This window comes from Cryptomeria japonica, chromosome 1, assembly GCF_030272615.1.
Source record: "Cryptomeria japonica chromosome 1, Sugi_1.0, whole genome shotgun sequence".
In the NCBI taxonomy this organism is placed as follows: domain Eukaryota; kingdom Viridiplantae; phylum Streptophyta; class Pinopsida; order Cupressales; family Cupressaceae; genus Cryptomeria; species Cryptomeria japonica.
Genome location: NC_081405.1, coordinates 695136320 through 695150426, shown reverse-complemented (window position 1 = coordinate 695150426; position 14107 = coordinate 695136320). Strand labels below are relative to the sequence as shown.

General features: G+C 34.5%; 1 protein-coding gene across 1 annotated transcript; it reads left to right on the top strand.

The window, feature by feature from the left end:
* Positions 1-447: 447 nt before the first annotated feature.
* Positions 448-5723, top strand: LOC131044627 (probably inactive receptor-like protein kinase At2g46850). Its single transcript, XM_057977985.2, has 2 exons — positions 448-1204; positions 5593-5723. The coding sequence occupies exons 1-2, from the start codon at positions 448-450 to the stop codon at positions 5721-5723; spliced, it is 888 nt and encodes a 295-aa protein (XP_057833968.2).
* The last annotated feature ends 8384 nt before the right edge of the window (positions 5724-14107 follow it).

The window sequence follows — 14107 nt, the reverse complement described above, 5'->3', positions numbered from 1 at the left end:
AGAAAAATTGTTCTAGTAGGTTTTGGGACCAAATCCAAATAATCTTTCAAGTATATATAATCAGATTATCTTGAGAGTAGAAAAGATTGGTCTTGAGTTTTTATTGAATGAAAATGTCTAGCAGGCCTGAAATCTACATGATAGCATATAGAATAGCTGTGCTACCGTTTTCTCTCTTTGAAAGGTTGATGTAATCATAAGTAAGTGTTCAGAAGATTATGGTATCTACTTTTGTCCTCTTGATGGTGTAGAACTCACACAGAAACATGATAGTGAAGTCTTGTGAAATTTTGACAGTTTTGGAGAAGTTTTCAAGGCTAAGTCCAGGCTTTCAAATACTTAATGTCTTCTATTACTCTGTGTAAGATTGAATATAGGGGGAAAATGCGAGTAAGTTGAATAATATAAGTAGAGCTCAATACCACCCTGTGGAATTATTCAATACAAATGGCATTTTGTCTATCTTTTGCTGTTACTTTGGCCTTGATGGGCTCAGGATTAGCTCAAGTTTTTTCAAATAGAGCCGACTTTAAATTATCTACTAGAGAAAGCAATTGCAGTGAGTCTTGTGGGGAAGCTCTTATTAAATACCCATTTTATACCAAATCCAGGGCTTGTGGTAGAGACGGGTTCAAACTTGAATGCTACAACAATTCTACTCTGAAGATGGAAATAGGCAAGCGTCTCTACAATGTGACTGCCATTCTCAACAATGGTATAATTCTTGATATCATACATCCTAATTGCTCCCCGAATCTAGAAATCTTCAGGATTGAACGCAATCAGAACTTCGCAATTTCCAAAGACAACTTTATCCAGTTTTCCAGTTGCAACAATAGAACAACTTGCAAGTTGAAGAATTGCAACCTTCCTTATGCGAATGTTATACAATGCAATGTTGTAAATCCGTGCTGCTTCTCTCTTGTGTATGACCAGACATGGGTGCCCGGAGTGACCAACTTTGACAGATTCTCTGAATGGCAATGCTCAAAATTCATCAGCTGGGGATTTCCAGGGGGAACAAATTACACTTCAATAGTAGGGCTAAAACTGGAGTGGGGTATTCCCGGGGACTGCAAAAGTGTTCCATGTCATAAACATGCACGTTGTGAAGCAGCCAAAGATGTAAAAGATAGTGTGAGGTGTACTTGTAAAGGTGGTTACGAAGGAGATGGGTTTATTGAAGGCACTGGATGTATTGAAGGTAATTTTCTAGGCCTTCATTTATTTTTCCTGGTTTAGTTTTTTAAATCTTATGCATTTTCTCGTATATGCGAGCTATCGTATGATTGCTTTTATAAACCCTATTGACTTCTTGTTTTCAAATAATTAAGTTTACTTATGATTCTCCTTTGCACGAGAATAATGCAAATAATATTGTCTTTACTGTGTTATGGCCTTCGTTTTAGTCGACAAACACTTTTGAAAAGATATCAACTAATATAATTAATATTATACATTAAATACTTTATTATTTTCACAATCTAAAATCAATATGATACTTTAATAAATAATAATAATTAATTTTTCAGATTTTAGTAATAATATATATTTTGTTAGTTAATACTTTTTATAAATAGTGTTTACTAAGATAAATGGTTATTAAAGTCTACAACTATTTTTATGAGCTTATATAATATATCTATCTATTATAGAAGTAAAAAGTGTAAGTAAATATTTAATGACAAGATAATTGCATTTTTAAAAAGGTTCTCTTAAATGAACATGCTAAGTAAAGACAAATGTAAGCATAGAGAAATAAAAATAAAATCAAACCACTTAGAATAGCTCAAAGTACTACCAAATATGTTATATTAACAATATACAAATGCTCTAAGTTCTCTAGAATGAATCCACACCCTACACATTATCCAAGCACTTAGTGAACATAAATTTAGAGCGTAACATTAATTCAACAAGATATTGCATCATGGATGACACCAGTTGTGGGAAATGTTGAAAACTTTGATGGAATGGAAACATTGCTTTTGTCTTGCAAAATTCATGGAGAGTGGAGGCATGTACAAACTTTCACACATCACATATTCAAATCCCTTCTTATTGTTCCTATTTATAGGAATTGTCAAGGGAGATTACAACAATTTATCCCTTCTGAGATACTACATGTGGTGGGGAATTTTCTTTATTTAAATAGATTCAAAACATTTTTGGTATTGTGCATTTTGGGATATTGTGTGACGATTTTTAGTTGATTGAGAGTGTTGTTGAGAGAAATTGGAAATTTCTATGTTGTTGGTTTGTTTTTTAATAATTGAGAGAGATTTGGGAGTTAATTGCAACACAATTGAGTGTGGCCTTTATATGGAAGGACTATCATTTTTTTTAAAATATGTGTCCAAGTGTTTGATACTATTAAAGTATAAATTTAGGATGTCATAAGAGGTTTTAAAGAGGTGTGTGGAAGTGGCATCAAAGCTACTACATTTCTTGTCAGTCCCTCCATAGAGATGGCACTTCTTAGGATTAAGTTGTCATCAACCTCATAAATGTCATGATATTCAGTTTGGTGCAATGGTTTTAGCCATGAAGCTTTACTTGCACTATGTGAAGTTGTGAGATATCACTTCATAAAATACTTCAATTGTTAGCTTTCCATTTTTATTTTTTCTTCTTTGCAAAAATGTGTTGAGAAATATGCTTAACCCCCTCTTCATCAAAGGCTTAAGTATGCATTTCATAATTATTTTTGTGTTGCTACCCCTTACCTCAACCATGTAGTCTCCTCATCAAAATACCTTGGCCTCTCATTAAAACCCTAACCCCCTCATACCAAGAGGGGCGGAGTGGGGGGGGGGCGGGGGGGTGCCTTTGTGGAATATATATTGTCATCTTTTAAAACCAAATCTATGAGAAAATCCCTTTAGGCACACCTAAAAATCATTTTGGGATATGACAAAGCCCCTTGATTGTTGAATTGGGCCCTATTAATTCTCTGCCTACTCCTAAAAACAGGCAACATTATGTCTTATTCCTCTAAAAAAAGGTAATTTTGGATAAAGGGAATTTTATGAAAAGTAAGATTGAAATAGCCCTATGGTGTCCCAACCCACCTCTCCACCTATGAGCTATAAATATTTTTGATGGGGAAAATACAAAAGATGAAACTATTATGTCATCAGGAGAAAGGAGGTCCATGAGGTTAGCTAAGCTTTTGGTAGTGGCCAAAATTGCCCCAACCTTTGAGAAAACAAGTCTTGAGGAGAAAAAAGAGAAAAAAAGTGACAACCCTTCTTCTAATGAAGATGAGAATGAGGAGGCTACTAAGGAATATATAGACATTACCCCTGAGGACTCCCTATCCTATTCCTCTCCATATAACAGGCCCCTATAGTGAAGCCCTATAAGTCCTAAAAATTCTCATAAAAAAATATAGGGATGAGTGTGATGATGAGGAAAATGATAAAGTGATGATTGGTAAATAAAAATACTAGCAGTCTCTTTCTATTAAGGTGGAATAAATTCATGCCACGAGAAAAAAATAAAAAACTCCAAAGAATGTATGGATGTGCCAATAGCAAGGAAAAAATTGTCTCCCTTAAAACTCCCTTGGGAAAAATATTAAAATTACCAATTCCCTTATGCGAAAGATGGTTGTGGGAGTGGTGATTGTCAAATTATATATTAAGAAGAATGTAAAAATGCAGTAAAAGAAAGATAGATTAGTTGATCGAAGCAAGGGAAAAGCAAGTACCCTAGCTATAGGATGGGAAACTACTCTACAAAAGATGGTAGAAGACCATGAATCTCTTTACTAGAGTGCTATGTGGTCTCCTTTTTAGTTGTTTTTTGTTTACTTAGTTGTTGTTTTTTAACTTAAATGTTGTGGTGGTTGTTGTTCTTTTAGATGCTATTCTTAGATAATGTATTACATGCTCTATATATGTAATTATTATGTCTAGTTGTCAGCTAGTTTTGCTTGCTTTTCCTTCAAAAAGTTATTGTTATTTTTTATCTAATGTAATTTTTTCTATATGGGGTGGGGGTCTTCCCCACTTATCCTAATATATAACATCCTTGTTAAGGTGTCTTTAGGTTCTTAAGGTGTTAGTGGAAAATAATGTGTAATTATATTTCATCTATAGTTTAAAAATATGTTCTTAAGGTATAAGAGGTTCATTGGCAATAATAATTAATTACTTATGAAAAAGTTAATTATCTCTTCAAGTTGGGAACTTGGAAAGGAAGGAGAGGCGAGTTATGGCATTCAATATATGTGTTCTTTTGCTTCTCCAATTTGGATGTTTAGAAAGGAGAGAAAGGTGACTCCTAACTTTCCATATTGATCTTTCAATATTGATGATTTTTTATTTCTTTAATTTCTCAAGTACATGTCAAGACTTACCAAAAATCTCATTTTTGTTAATCAATTTCTGGATCATAACTCTAAGATTGAATTTGATAGTAATCAAGATAAAATTATTTGTCTTATCAAAGATAAGTCTAAAAATGAAAAGATTGTTGCTAGTACTACTGAAATTGATAAAATGTTTAGACTTATACAATTGCTAATAATCAAGCCTTAATGACTAAGGAAAATGATCTTTCAATGTTTAGGCTTGATATAAGATATCTTTGCAAACCTGATTTTAAATCCATCCATTTGCAAAATTTGTGTTCAGCAGAGATGTATCCCTTGGCTCTGTTCCAAAGCAACATGTCCCATAGAGGAGAGGGATTAGAGAATGTAGTGCCCATTTGCTGGGAAATGTTTGGGGGCATTATCTTTCGTTGTCCATGGAAAAAATCGCTTAAAAAATGAAGACTTGAAGTCAGTCGTAAATAATAAACACATTTTAGGTTGAAATTTGCATGATTAGAACTGCTTTTGGACTGAATAATGAAGCTTCTTAAACGGTTTTCAAACTCTGCCATGAAGTATTTTTGCATATTGCAAATTATTGGGCTGTACTGTAATGAAGCAAACTATTAAATTCAATTTGTAAGTTGCATCAAAATTATTGTTGGAGATTGTAATCATAACCAGTTTTATTAATTGTGCCAGATGATCATGTCATCTCCGTATCATCCAGATCTGCAGTTAATCTACAACTTAAAACTCTAACATCATGACAGATCTTTCTTGGATTCGAATAGATCTTGTCTAAATGACTCCTATCAATCCACTGTCACATCTGCAATCTCACACGCTTTGTGGTTTTTTGAAAAACATTATTTTATGTTATCTTCTCCTTGTCTGTGAGTGTTCAATTTTCTATATATTGTTCATGTCTATATTTTGTATTCACTCTCTGATTAATCCAGCTCCGCAGAACTGTAAGTTGTGAGCTGTATAAGTCTATTAAATTCTACAAAATATGAAGCTGTTAAACTTTGTGTCTATAGAAGGTTGTCATTGTGAATGAGCCGAAGCTCAGAGATAGTATTATAAGAGTATATTTTGATTAATATAAATCTCAATGTCTATTTCATGACGTTTAATGCAATTTATGTTTCTATATCTACTCCCGTTTCTATCCTACACTTATCTCAGAAGTTATGACTGAAAGAAATATGTTTCTTATAAATTGATAACAATGACTGATATAACTTTTTTTTTTTGTTGTTGTCTAGTGTGCTCAAAGGGTGGTAAAACGCTATATGGTAAGGACTGCAAGGATGACTCGAATAGAATCAGGAAAGCAATCCTTGGAGCTGGTATAACATCTAATCCAGGAACTATGATTGCAATATTGAAATTTTAAAATTACAAATGGAACTTGAAGTCCTGTGAGTCAATTTCCTTTCATTCAAATACTGGTATATACAAATATAGCCAAAATCGTAATCAGCTTGATTTGGCAGTTTTAGAATCTTATGTTTACTTTGATTGCTTTGGATGAACTTGGGAAGCAAGCTCTTCGTCAGAATTATGTAGACTTCTCTATTGTAATAAATTTCCCAATCGGCTCATACGTATCTGGAGTAAATCTTGTAGGTGGGCAGAGACAGAGAAAAAATAAATAGGAGAAAAACAAATTCAGAAATTATATTGATCACCAACTCAGAAATTATATTGATCACCATAAAACATACATTTACTGATTCCTAACAGCTCTGCGGAGCTGGACTCTTCTGAGAGAGTAAGTAGCCATTTGCATTACATTCAATGTATAACCATGGTGAGGGGATTCTCATTGATGCCTTGTCTACGCGGCAGTTGAGAAGATAAGGCAATATTAAATATTAGAAACATCTAGAGTGGCCTAAGATACATCCAGAAAGTAGTGGAAGCTTCTGCATTTAATGCATAATTTGACAATCAAGTCTGTAGTCGGCAGGCAGTGAAAGAGTTGGTTTTACCAAAAATAGTACTAACCTCAATTTCTTTCTTGACTTTCTTCACTGATGTGGTAGCATAAAAATTTTCAAATACTAGTAATCGAATCTAGGAAATCTCATGCTGCTGTTGGGATGCTCTTACCACGAGCTCTGGCCCTCATAACCAGTCCATCTTAGATTCAAGTATGATTCACTTGTTTTATGAACACCTCCCATTGAATCACACTGCAGGTGCTCGGGGACACACTCCAGGTGCTAGGGGATCCTAGTTTTGATAGGCTCTGCTGGCCTCAAACGTGCTTACACAAATCCAAAATGTTTTTTCAACAGTTGGGGCTGTACTTCAAAAGTTCTTCATCTTTGACAAGATTTTTGCCTTTTTTCTTGGCTGCGGCCATCTCTACTTCTCAAATCTCATGCCTTACGACTTTTATAGGCTTCCACTATTCTCCTTACTTTGATGACTTAAGCAACATCAATGGCTTTCATTTCATTCTTTTGCAACTACCTCCTTGCTCTTGCTCATCGATGTACTAGTATCTCTTTTTCTCTTTGACTCGTCTCTGCCTCTGCATTATCTCCACACAATCTGCCATTTCCAACTATCTTTGACTACTACTTCATTTCAACCACGCTGACTTTTTACCAGATTCCTCACCAAAACAATTCTCCTTCATCAAATTCCATCGATAGTGACTTTTCAAACTGCATTTATAATTCCTTTCTTAGCGGCTCTCTTTGCAGCTGGGTTTCAACGATTGCATCAAACTCCACGATCTTGTAACTGCAGCGATCCAACAAACAACATGTAGATCGAGTTCCACCAACAAACTCATATGCTCAGCAGTCAACACATCTAATAGCTGAGAGTTTAGACGGCTCCCCCAGTCCTATTTGCGGTCACTATCTCTGGTACACTTGACATCCAAGATCTTCACCATTGGCTCTACTAACAGGTTGAAGACATTAGACAGAACAAGCTATTTTTATATTGACTGGAAATACATATTACATCTATGATGGAGCTACAACTCTTCATAAAAATTAAATACCATTACATTTGACTGTTTCCACAGCCTATTATAGCTCTACACAGCTGGACTCAACTGGGAGTACTGAACATATACAATGCCTCTTATTTATAGAGGTCTTGGAACTGTTTAGAGTTCTGTATATTCAAAGCACATGTTAAGGCTATTGACTCGAGGTCAATGCAGGAAGATTCTTATTTAACTGCTGAACATAATTAGTTGTACGAAACCTGTCTTAAATGTTTAGTTTGACAATGTGAAAATTTTTTGCCCGAAAACTTAATGTCAACAAAGTCCCCCTTAATTTTGATCACATATGCTAATTAATTGAATGTCCCTTATAATCTAGACAAGATGGGTCTTGTCAAAAAGTCTTATTAGGTACACATTTACAACGCTTATGCAAGTTCTGTTTAAGTGGGCTTTAGTGTGCTACTTCAGTCTTCTGACTTTCTCTCATCATAATCATCTTGGTTTTTTATGGCTTACCCATAACCAATAGACTTCTCAAATGATTTCTAGCTGACCACAAACTCTTCTCACAAATAGTTTTTAGCTAACCATAAACTTTGCTCTCAAATGGTTTCCCACCACAGACTTCAGATACTAGTGGTTTCTAGTGACCATGAAACTTTGTATTCAAGTGGTTTCGGCTTACCACAAAACTTGTAGAATTTTGAACCTGACCTATCCTCTCTGAACTAGCTGATTAGCAAACAATAACAGCAAAAAGAATAAATTGCAAAAAGAAATCACAATTCAGAATAAAAAACAAAGTGCCCTGTTTTTTGGAATTGCACACACCAATTTCTTTATTGAAGCTTAATTAAAAAATTACATAGAGGCGGTATATATAAAGAATTTGCAGCCTAGAAGAATTAATAATTATTGCAGTTCTAAATATATTCCTAGCATTGCATGGAAAGCTACTAAGGCTCTCAAACTAAAAAAATAAACTACTCCCTAAATTAAGAATACAATAAGTGCATGCACAGCATGCTTTATTTACTAAAAACAAACTCATGCAAAAAACAAAACTAAAAGTGAGGATTATTGCATGCTAGAGTACATGCTTTATTTGCATGAATAAACAAAAACTGATTTAAACTAAAAATAGCTTATGCATGGTGATGAATGGATAGATTCATGTCCAAATTGGAGCTGCATGGAGCTGCATGCTAGAGCAGCATCAGTTATCAACAAAACTCACATGCAAGTGGTTTTCAGTTTACCATGAACCTTAGAAGATAGGGAAACTAACTTATAATGCACACATATTTTTTTCATCACTGTGGCCTTCTCCTTTTGTACCTATATTGATTATTGAGTCCACATGAAAATCGATCCATCTACCGAATCACATGGGTAACTAACTGCTATGCTCGCTAGTTCTATAGGAATCATTTTCAGATACATGATTCATCAATATTGTATACTACAATCTCTAGAATATCAGATACCACCAATCATGCATCGTTTACAACAAATCAGGTACAATAAGCATTTTGATCCCATTGAGACACGCTACAAGTACTCAAAAGATCCTAACTTCTGTGGGCTCTACAAACCTCATACACAAATTCAAAAGTATAACGCTACCACAATCAAAAATATCACTCATTGATCATCTGCACAAAAAACAAGTCCAATGTTTAAGCCCATTTACATCTCAAAGATCCTTGTTTTACCTCTTTTCTTTTTCTTTGTGGTGATATCAATAATGCTTTGGTAATACAGATCTAGACATCTTCAATCTTTTCAATGCCTTCAACTCAGCTGCGGCTGACTCTTCTATATCTCCTCAATGTTCTGCAAATCCTCTCTTTACTTTAACAAGTTCATGAAAACACCTTTTACTTGGCTTTTAACCTTCCTCTTCTTTACCACTATCTGGCAGCTTCTTATGAGGCTTGAGCACCTTGACAGCTTCTTCTTGTTCCGCGATCTCAAATATTCTCTGACTAGATCCTCCACATGTTACGATCTATCTTCACATGACTTTGACTAAAGCAAAAACATTTCATCAACAAGTTCCTCAATTATTCTTCTACAACACCCTTTTGGCGGCCAGGTACTTTGCTATAAATGTTGCAAACACCAACTATCTTGTGCCTGCGGGCATGCTCAAGGTTTTTCTTTGCTTCATGTTTCTCATATAATTTACTTTACATCTTTTGCTAGCCACAAATTCTTTTAAAAAAAAAACTTTTATCAGCTAAAAACAAATACCTTTATCCTCTGTTCTGACGGCTAGACTTGAATCTGTGGAACAAACACGTCTTCGAATCCCTTGCTGAGCGTTTCTTTCAAATGATACAACTTCTGTCTTCTTTGAGAGTGGCTTGGCCAGCAAAAAAAACTCTCGGTAGTGGTTTCTACTACGGATTCCTCTTTGACTAGGACATTTTCTCCTATGATTTGAGAGGTCTTCTTAGATTCAGGCTGCTGCTTCTTCTAACTTTTTGAGCAGCTACTATGGCACCCTTAATCTTTTTTCTTATTTCTTTCTCTTCACCCACACATCACAAATCAAACAAACTAAGCTTCAGCTGCTTCTTTAAACACTTTCAACGACAACTTAACACAACAATCCTTTTGACAGGTCCACCACACCAGATGAAAATGAATGTCTCTTATTTGGGCAGTGGGCACAAATCAGCGATCTGTTCTTTAGAACAGCTGCAACATTTTTCAGATTTTTTCTTCACCAATCTGCATTATACAGACGGCTCAACCAAACCGAATCGAGGCAGCTCTATCTGCAGAAAGAACACTCCTCACCCGTGGGTGAGGATCAATAGGCTTTTATTTCAGACAATAACTTTGGCAACTTCTTGTGGGGTGATCTTCAGATCAGCACTTACTCATATTCATCTACCTCCCCAGGCAACGGATAAAACATTCGGCTCTGATACCACTTGTAGATGGGCAGAGACAAAGAAAAAAACAGGAGAAGAATAAATTCAAAAATTATATTGATCACCAACTCAGAAATTATATTGATCCCCATAAAACATACATTTACTGATTCCTAATAGCTCTGTGGAGCTGGACTCTTCTGAGAGAGTATGTAGCCATTTGCATTACATTCAATTTTTAACCATGGTGAGGGGTTTCTCATTGATGCCTTGGTCTACGCGGCAGTTCAGAAGATAAGGCAATATTAAATATTAGAAACATCTAGAGTGGCCTAAGATACATACAGAAAGTAGTGGAAGTTTTTGCATTTAATGCATAATTTGACAATCAAGTTTGTAGTCGGCAGGCAATGAAACAATCAGTTGTACCAAAAACAGTAGCTTACATTGATTGCTTTGGATGAACTTGGGAGCAAGCTCTTCGTCAGGATTATGTAGACTTCTCTATTGTAATAAATTTCCTAATCGACTCATACGTATCTGGAGTAAATCTAGTTCACCTAGGCTATCCAGGAAAGAACGTACAACAGAAAATTAAATGGTGTGCAATCATTTCCCACATCCATGAAGCATGTCGCACATTGATCTAGTGCAAATTTTGACTAGCAGTAGGTTGAGTATTTCTAGAAATAAGCTGCACCACAAGAAGGCGGCTAATATGTTGTCACTTATCAGCGCCATTGATGCGGTGCAAGTTTGTGCGATATTTATTTTGAAGTAAAAGGCTAACCAGCAGCACAAGGGTGAGAAATTTATCTCAGTAGGCAGATACTATATAGAAAAATATTACGCAATGTGAGAAAAATAGCAAATGTAGAAAATTTGTAAAGAAGAACAATAGTACATAACACAGATTTATGTAGAAAAATCTAGTAAAAATATACCTGTAAAAAACTATGCGCAAAATTATCTTTGGAATTGATTCTCAGGAAATACAGACTTACAATAATCTTCAAAACATGACTTTGAGTTGCATAAAACAATGAGTTGAAGAGTCCTACTTGAAGACAACTTACTAAATATGGTAAGTAAAACACATGTCGAAATTACTACATATAAAAATTTCCTAACAAAGCTTTCTATTTATATAGTTAGTCTCAAAAAATGACTCAAACTAAGAAGGCCATGATGACTAGTGGATTAAATGACTCAACTAGTGGGTAATCCATGATGATGCAACTACTCCTACCTAAAAAGGCCATGATGACTCAACCACTACTAGATGGAAGTCCAAGATGACTCAGCCACTGCAAGCTAAGAACCCAATTTAAACTTCACATTCCAACACAGAATAACATCCGTCACAAATGAAGAAATCTGCATCATTCATGTAATGGACATTTCCATTGATAGTAAGCATCAAGAATGGAGTAAATCTCCGCCATTGATCTAGCGGACATATCCATTAACAGCCTATACAATCTAGTGCAAATTATATAATCAATCAAAACCAAAACCTAATAGGTGGTTTTTCTTCTGGAAGATTTCTTATGAGTAGGAAACCCAGCACAGCAAAATTATTTTATGTTCCTTCAGACATGCGCCTATAAGAAGTTTTACATATTGCGTGAACCATATAAGTGCTTTAAAACATAGATGAAGATAAAAGAAATTAATTATAATATTAAAAAAATTGTTAAATTGCGATCTGAGCATTACATGTGCCCCCCACTTGACTATTAATCATACAGAATATGAATTTCCCACGTTTTCAATACTTTATATTGTGACAATTCTAAATTGTTAGTTGCCAAGATTTCTTTTTATGAAGAAAAATATTTAGTACTCGTAGTTTGTCAGCAACATTCTATTTCTTCTCATTATTTTCTGTCAATCATTTTTCTTATAAAATGATTCCATATATTCTAATGTGCTTTAATCAAACATTATAAGTTAGATTCATTGGAAATATATCGTATTAGGACCGTAACTATCAATTTTTACCATCTTTTGTACCAAACCAACAATTAAACACAATCTCTATAATCACACTACTTCCTTATAACATGTCTACATTTTTTTTTTCTATTGTAAATATTGCAACTATTGCTGTCTTTTTGCACATCTAATTTACTCTTCTTCCAAAAAAAAAAAAATTACATAATGACTGGTAGATCTTCAATAATCAAAATATCCAGCCAAATTAGAAACCACGAAACAATGTAAATTCAAAATTTTATTTTCATTGGTTCCTCTTTCATAATAGATTACATAATTTAAGGTGTCACATACATATTCAATTTTCTTTTCACAAATTGCTTTGGAAATATATATTCACAATTGCCACTATATGTGTATTATTAGGTCTAATATAGCCTATTATAGATATCAAACTGCTAATTATACTAGCGAACCTAACAATTTTTTTCAATTTTTTCTTACATTTTAGTTCGTTGTTTAGTCGATCATTTCCTTTATGAACAAGAAAGGGAACACCCATGGGTTGAATATCTTGTATCTCAATGCCTACAAAATCATCTATAACTACCTTTTTGGGTTACACAATCTCATTTAATATCCATGACCAAATAAATTTTGAATCACCAAGATATTTCTTAGCCCGAGGATAGAGTATACGTGCATACATAAGCTGGCAGGGATGACATTGGAGATATTAGAACTTTGGCTTGTGCACAATTTCTTAATTGATGATGAGTTTGTTATAACTCACAAGGCAAAAATGGGCATGGATCCTTCCATGTATGAGGAAGTCACTGCTCGGGTGCTAAAGGAAATCAATTTTGATAAAAAACGTATCACCCGTAAGGAGGGAAGAAAACAGGTAAGAGAGAATAGTCTGCTCCTCTTCCCAGAATGGGATATTGTTTCTCTATTGGCCCTAGATGCAGTAAGAAGGCAAAAAGATGAGGTTTTCACATCAGATGAAGAAGCAACAAAAGCAATTTGTGGGTCAGGCTTTAGCCCAAAATTTGAGACCCTATCTATTTGGGCAATGGCCCCAAACACTAATAAGCCACAGGTTGCAGAAATAATTCAAGAGATAAGAGAGAGCTTAATTGTTAAAAGGTTATCAGATACATTAGCCCCTGAAGTAGCAGCACTAGCAATCCACACTCTAATGTTTAGTCAAGCTACCACAAAAAGATTGCAGGCAAGATTTGATAAACTGCAAGAAGATCACATGAAGTTGACGGTTGCATACAATGAGGAAATGATGGAAACAACCCCGTATATTTCAGCATCAAAATCTCCAAGTCCTGTAGAATTAAGTCCTTCATCCCATCTACAGCTGCAAAAATTACTCAGTTTAAGAATGCAATAGCAGGGAAAATTGAAGATTTAGAGGAGCAATTGATGGAAGCCAAAAATACTATAAAGAAGGAAGCTCTCATAGCCATTGAAAAGTCCTTGGGCATAGCGTGAAGAAGGCTATAGAAAGATTAGATGACACACATCCCTCTTACAAAGGGCTCACTACTACTTAAAAGAGATAAAAGGAGAATTTTCCACCATTAAAGCCAATAATTGACGAATGGAGATCAAGGAGTCAAAAGGCTAACTTTCATGTGCAACATTTCAAAGTATGACCAAAATATTCCCCCTGAATTCATACCTACAAAACAACCGATCTTTGTTAATGCTCCGCTATTCAACCAATCTAATTTTATCCTTCGTTATTCTCATTTGTAGCTTGACTCATTCTGAAAATTTCAAATGATTATTCCATTTTTTATTTTTTTCAAATAACTATAAATACAAGATTCTTGTCCAATAATTCATGTTGTACAATTTTTTTTCATAATTATAAATTTTAAATATAGTACTATAGTAAAAAAATAAATGGAGCACTATTACAAATTATGAATTTGTGCACATTGTTAGTTATCTTTCAAATTT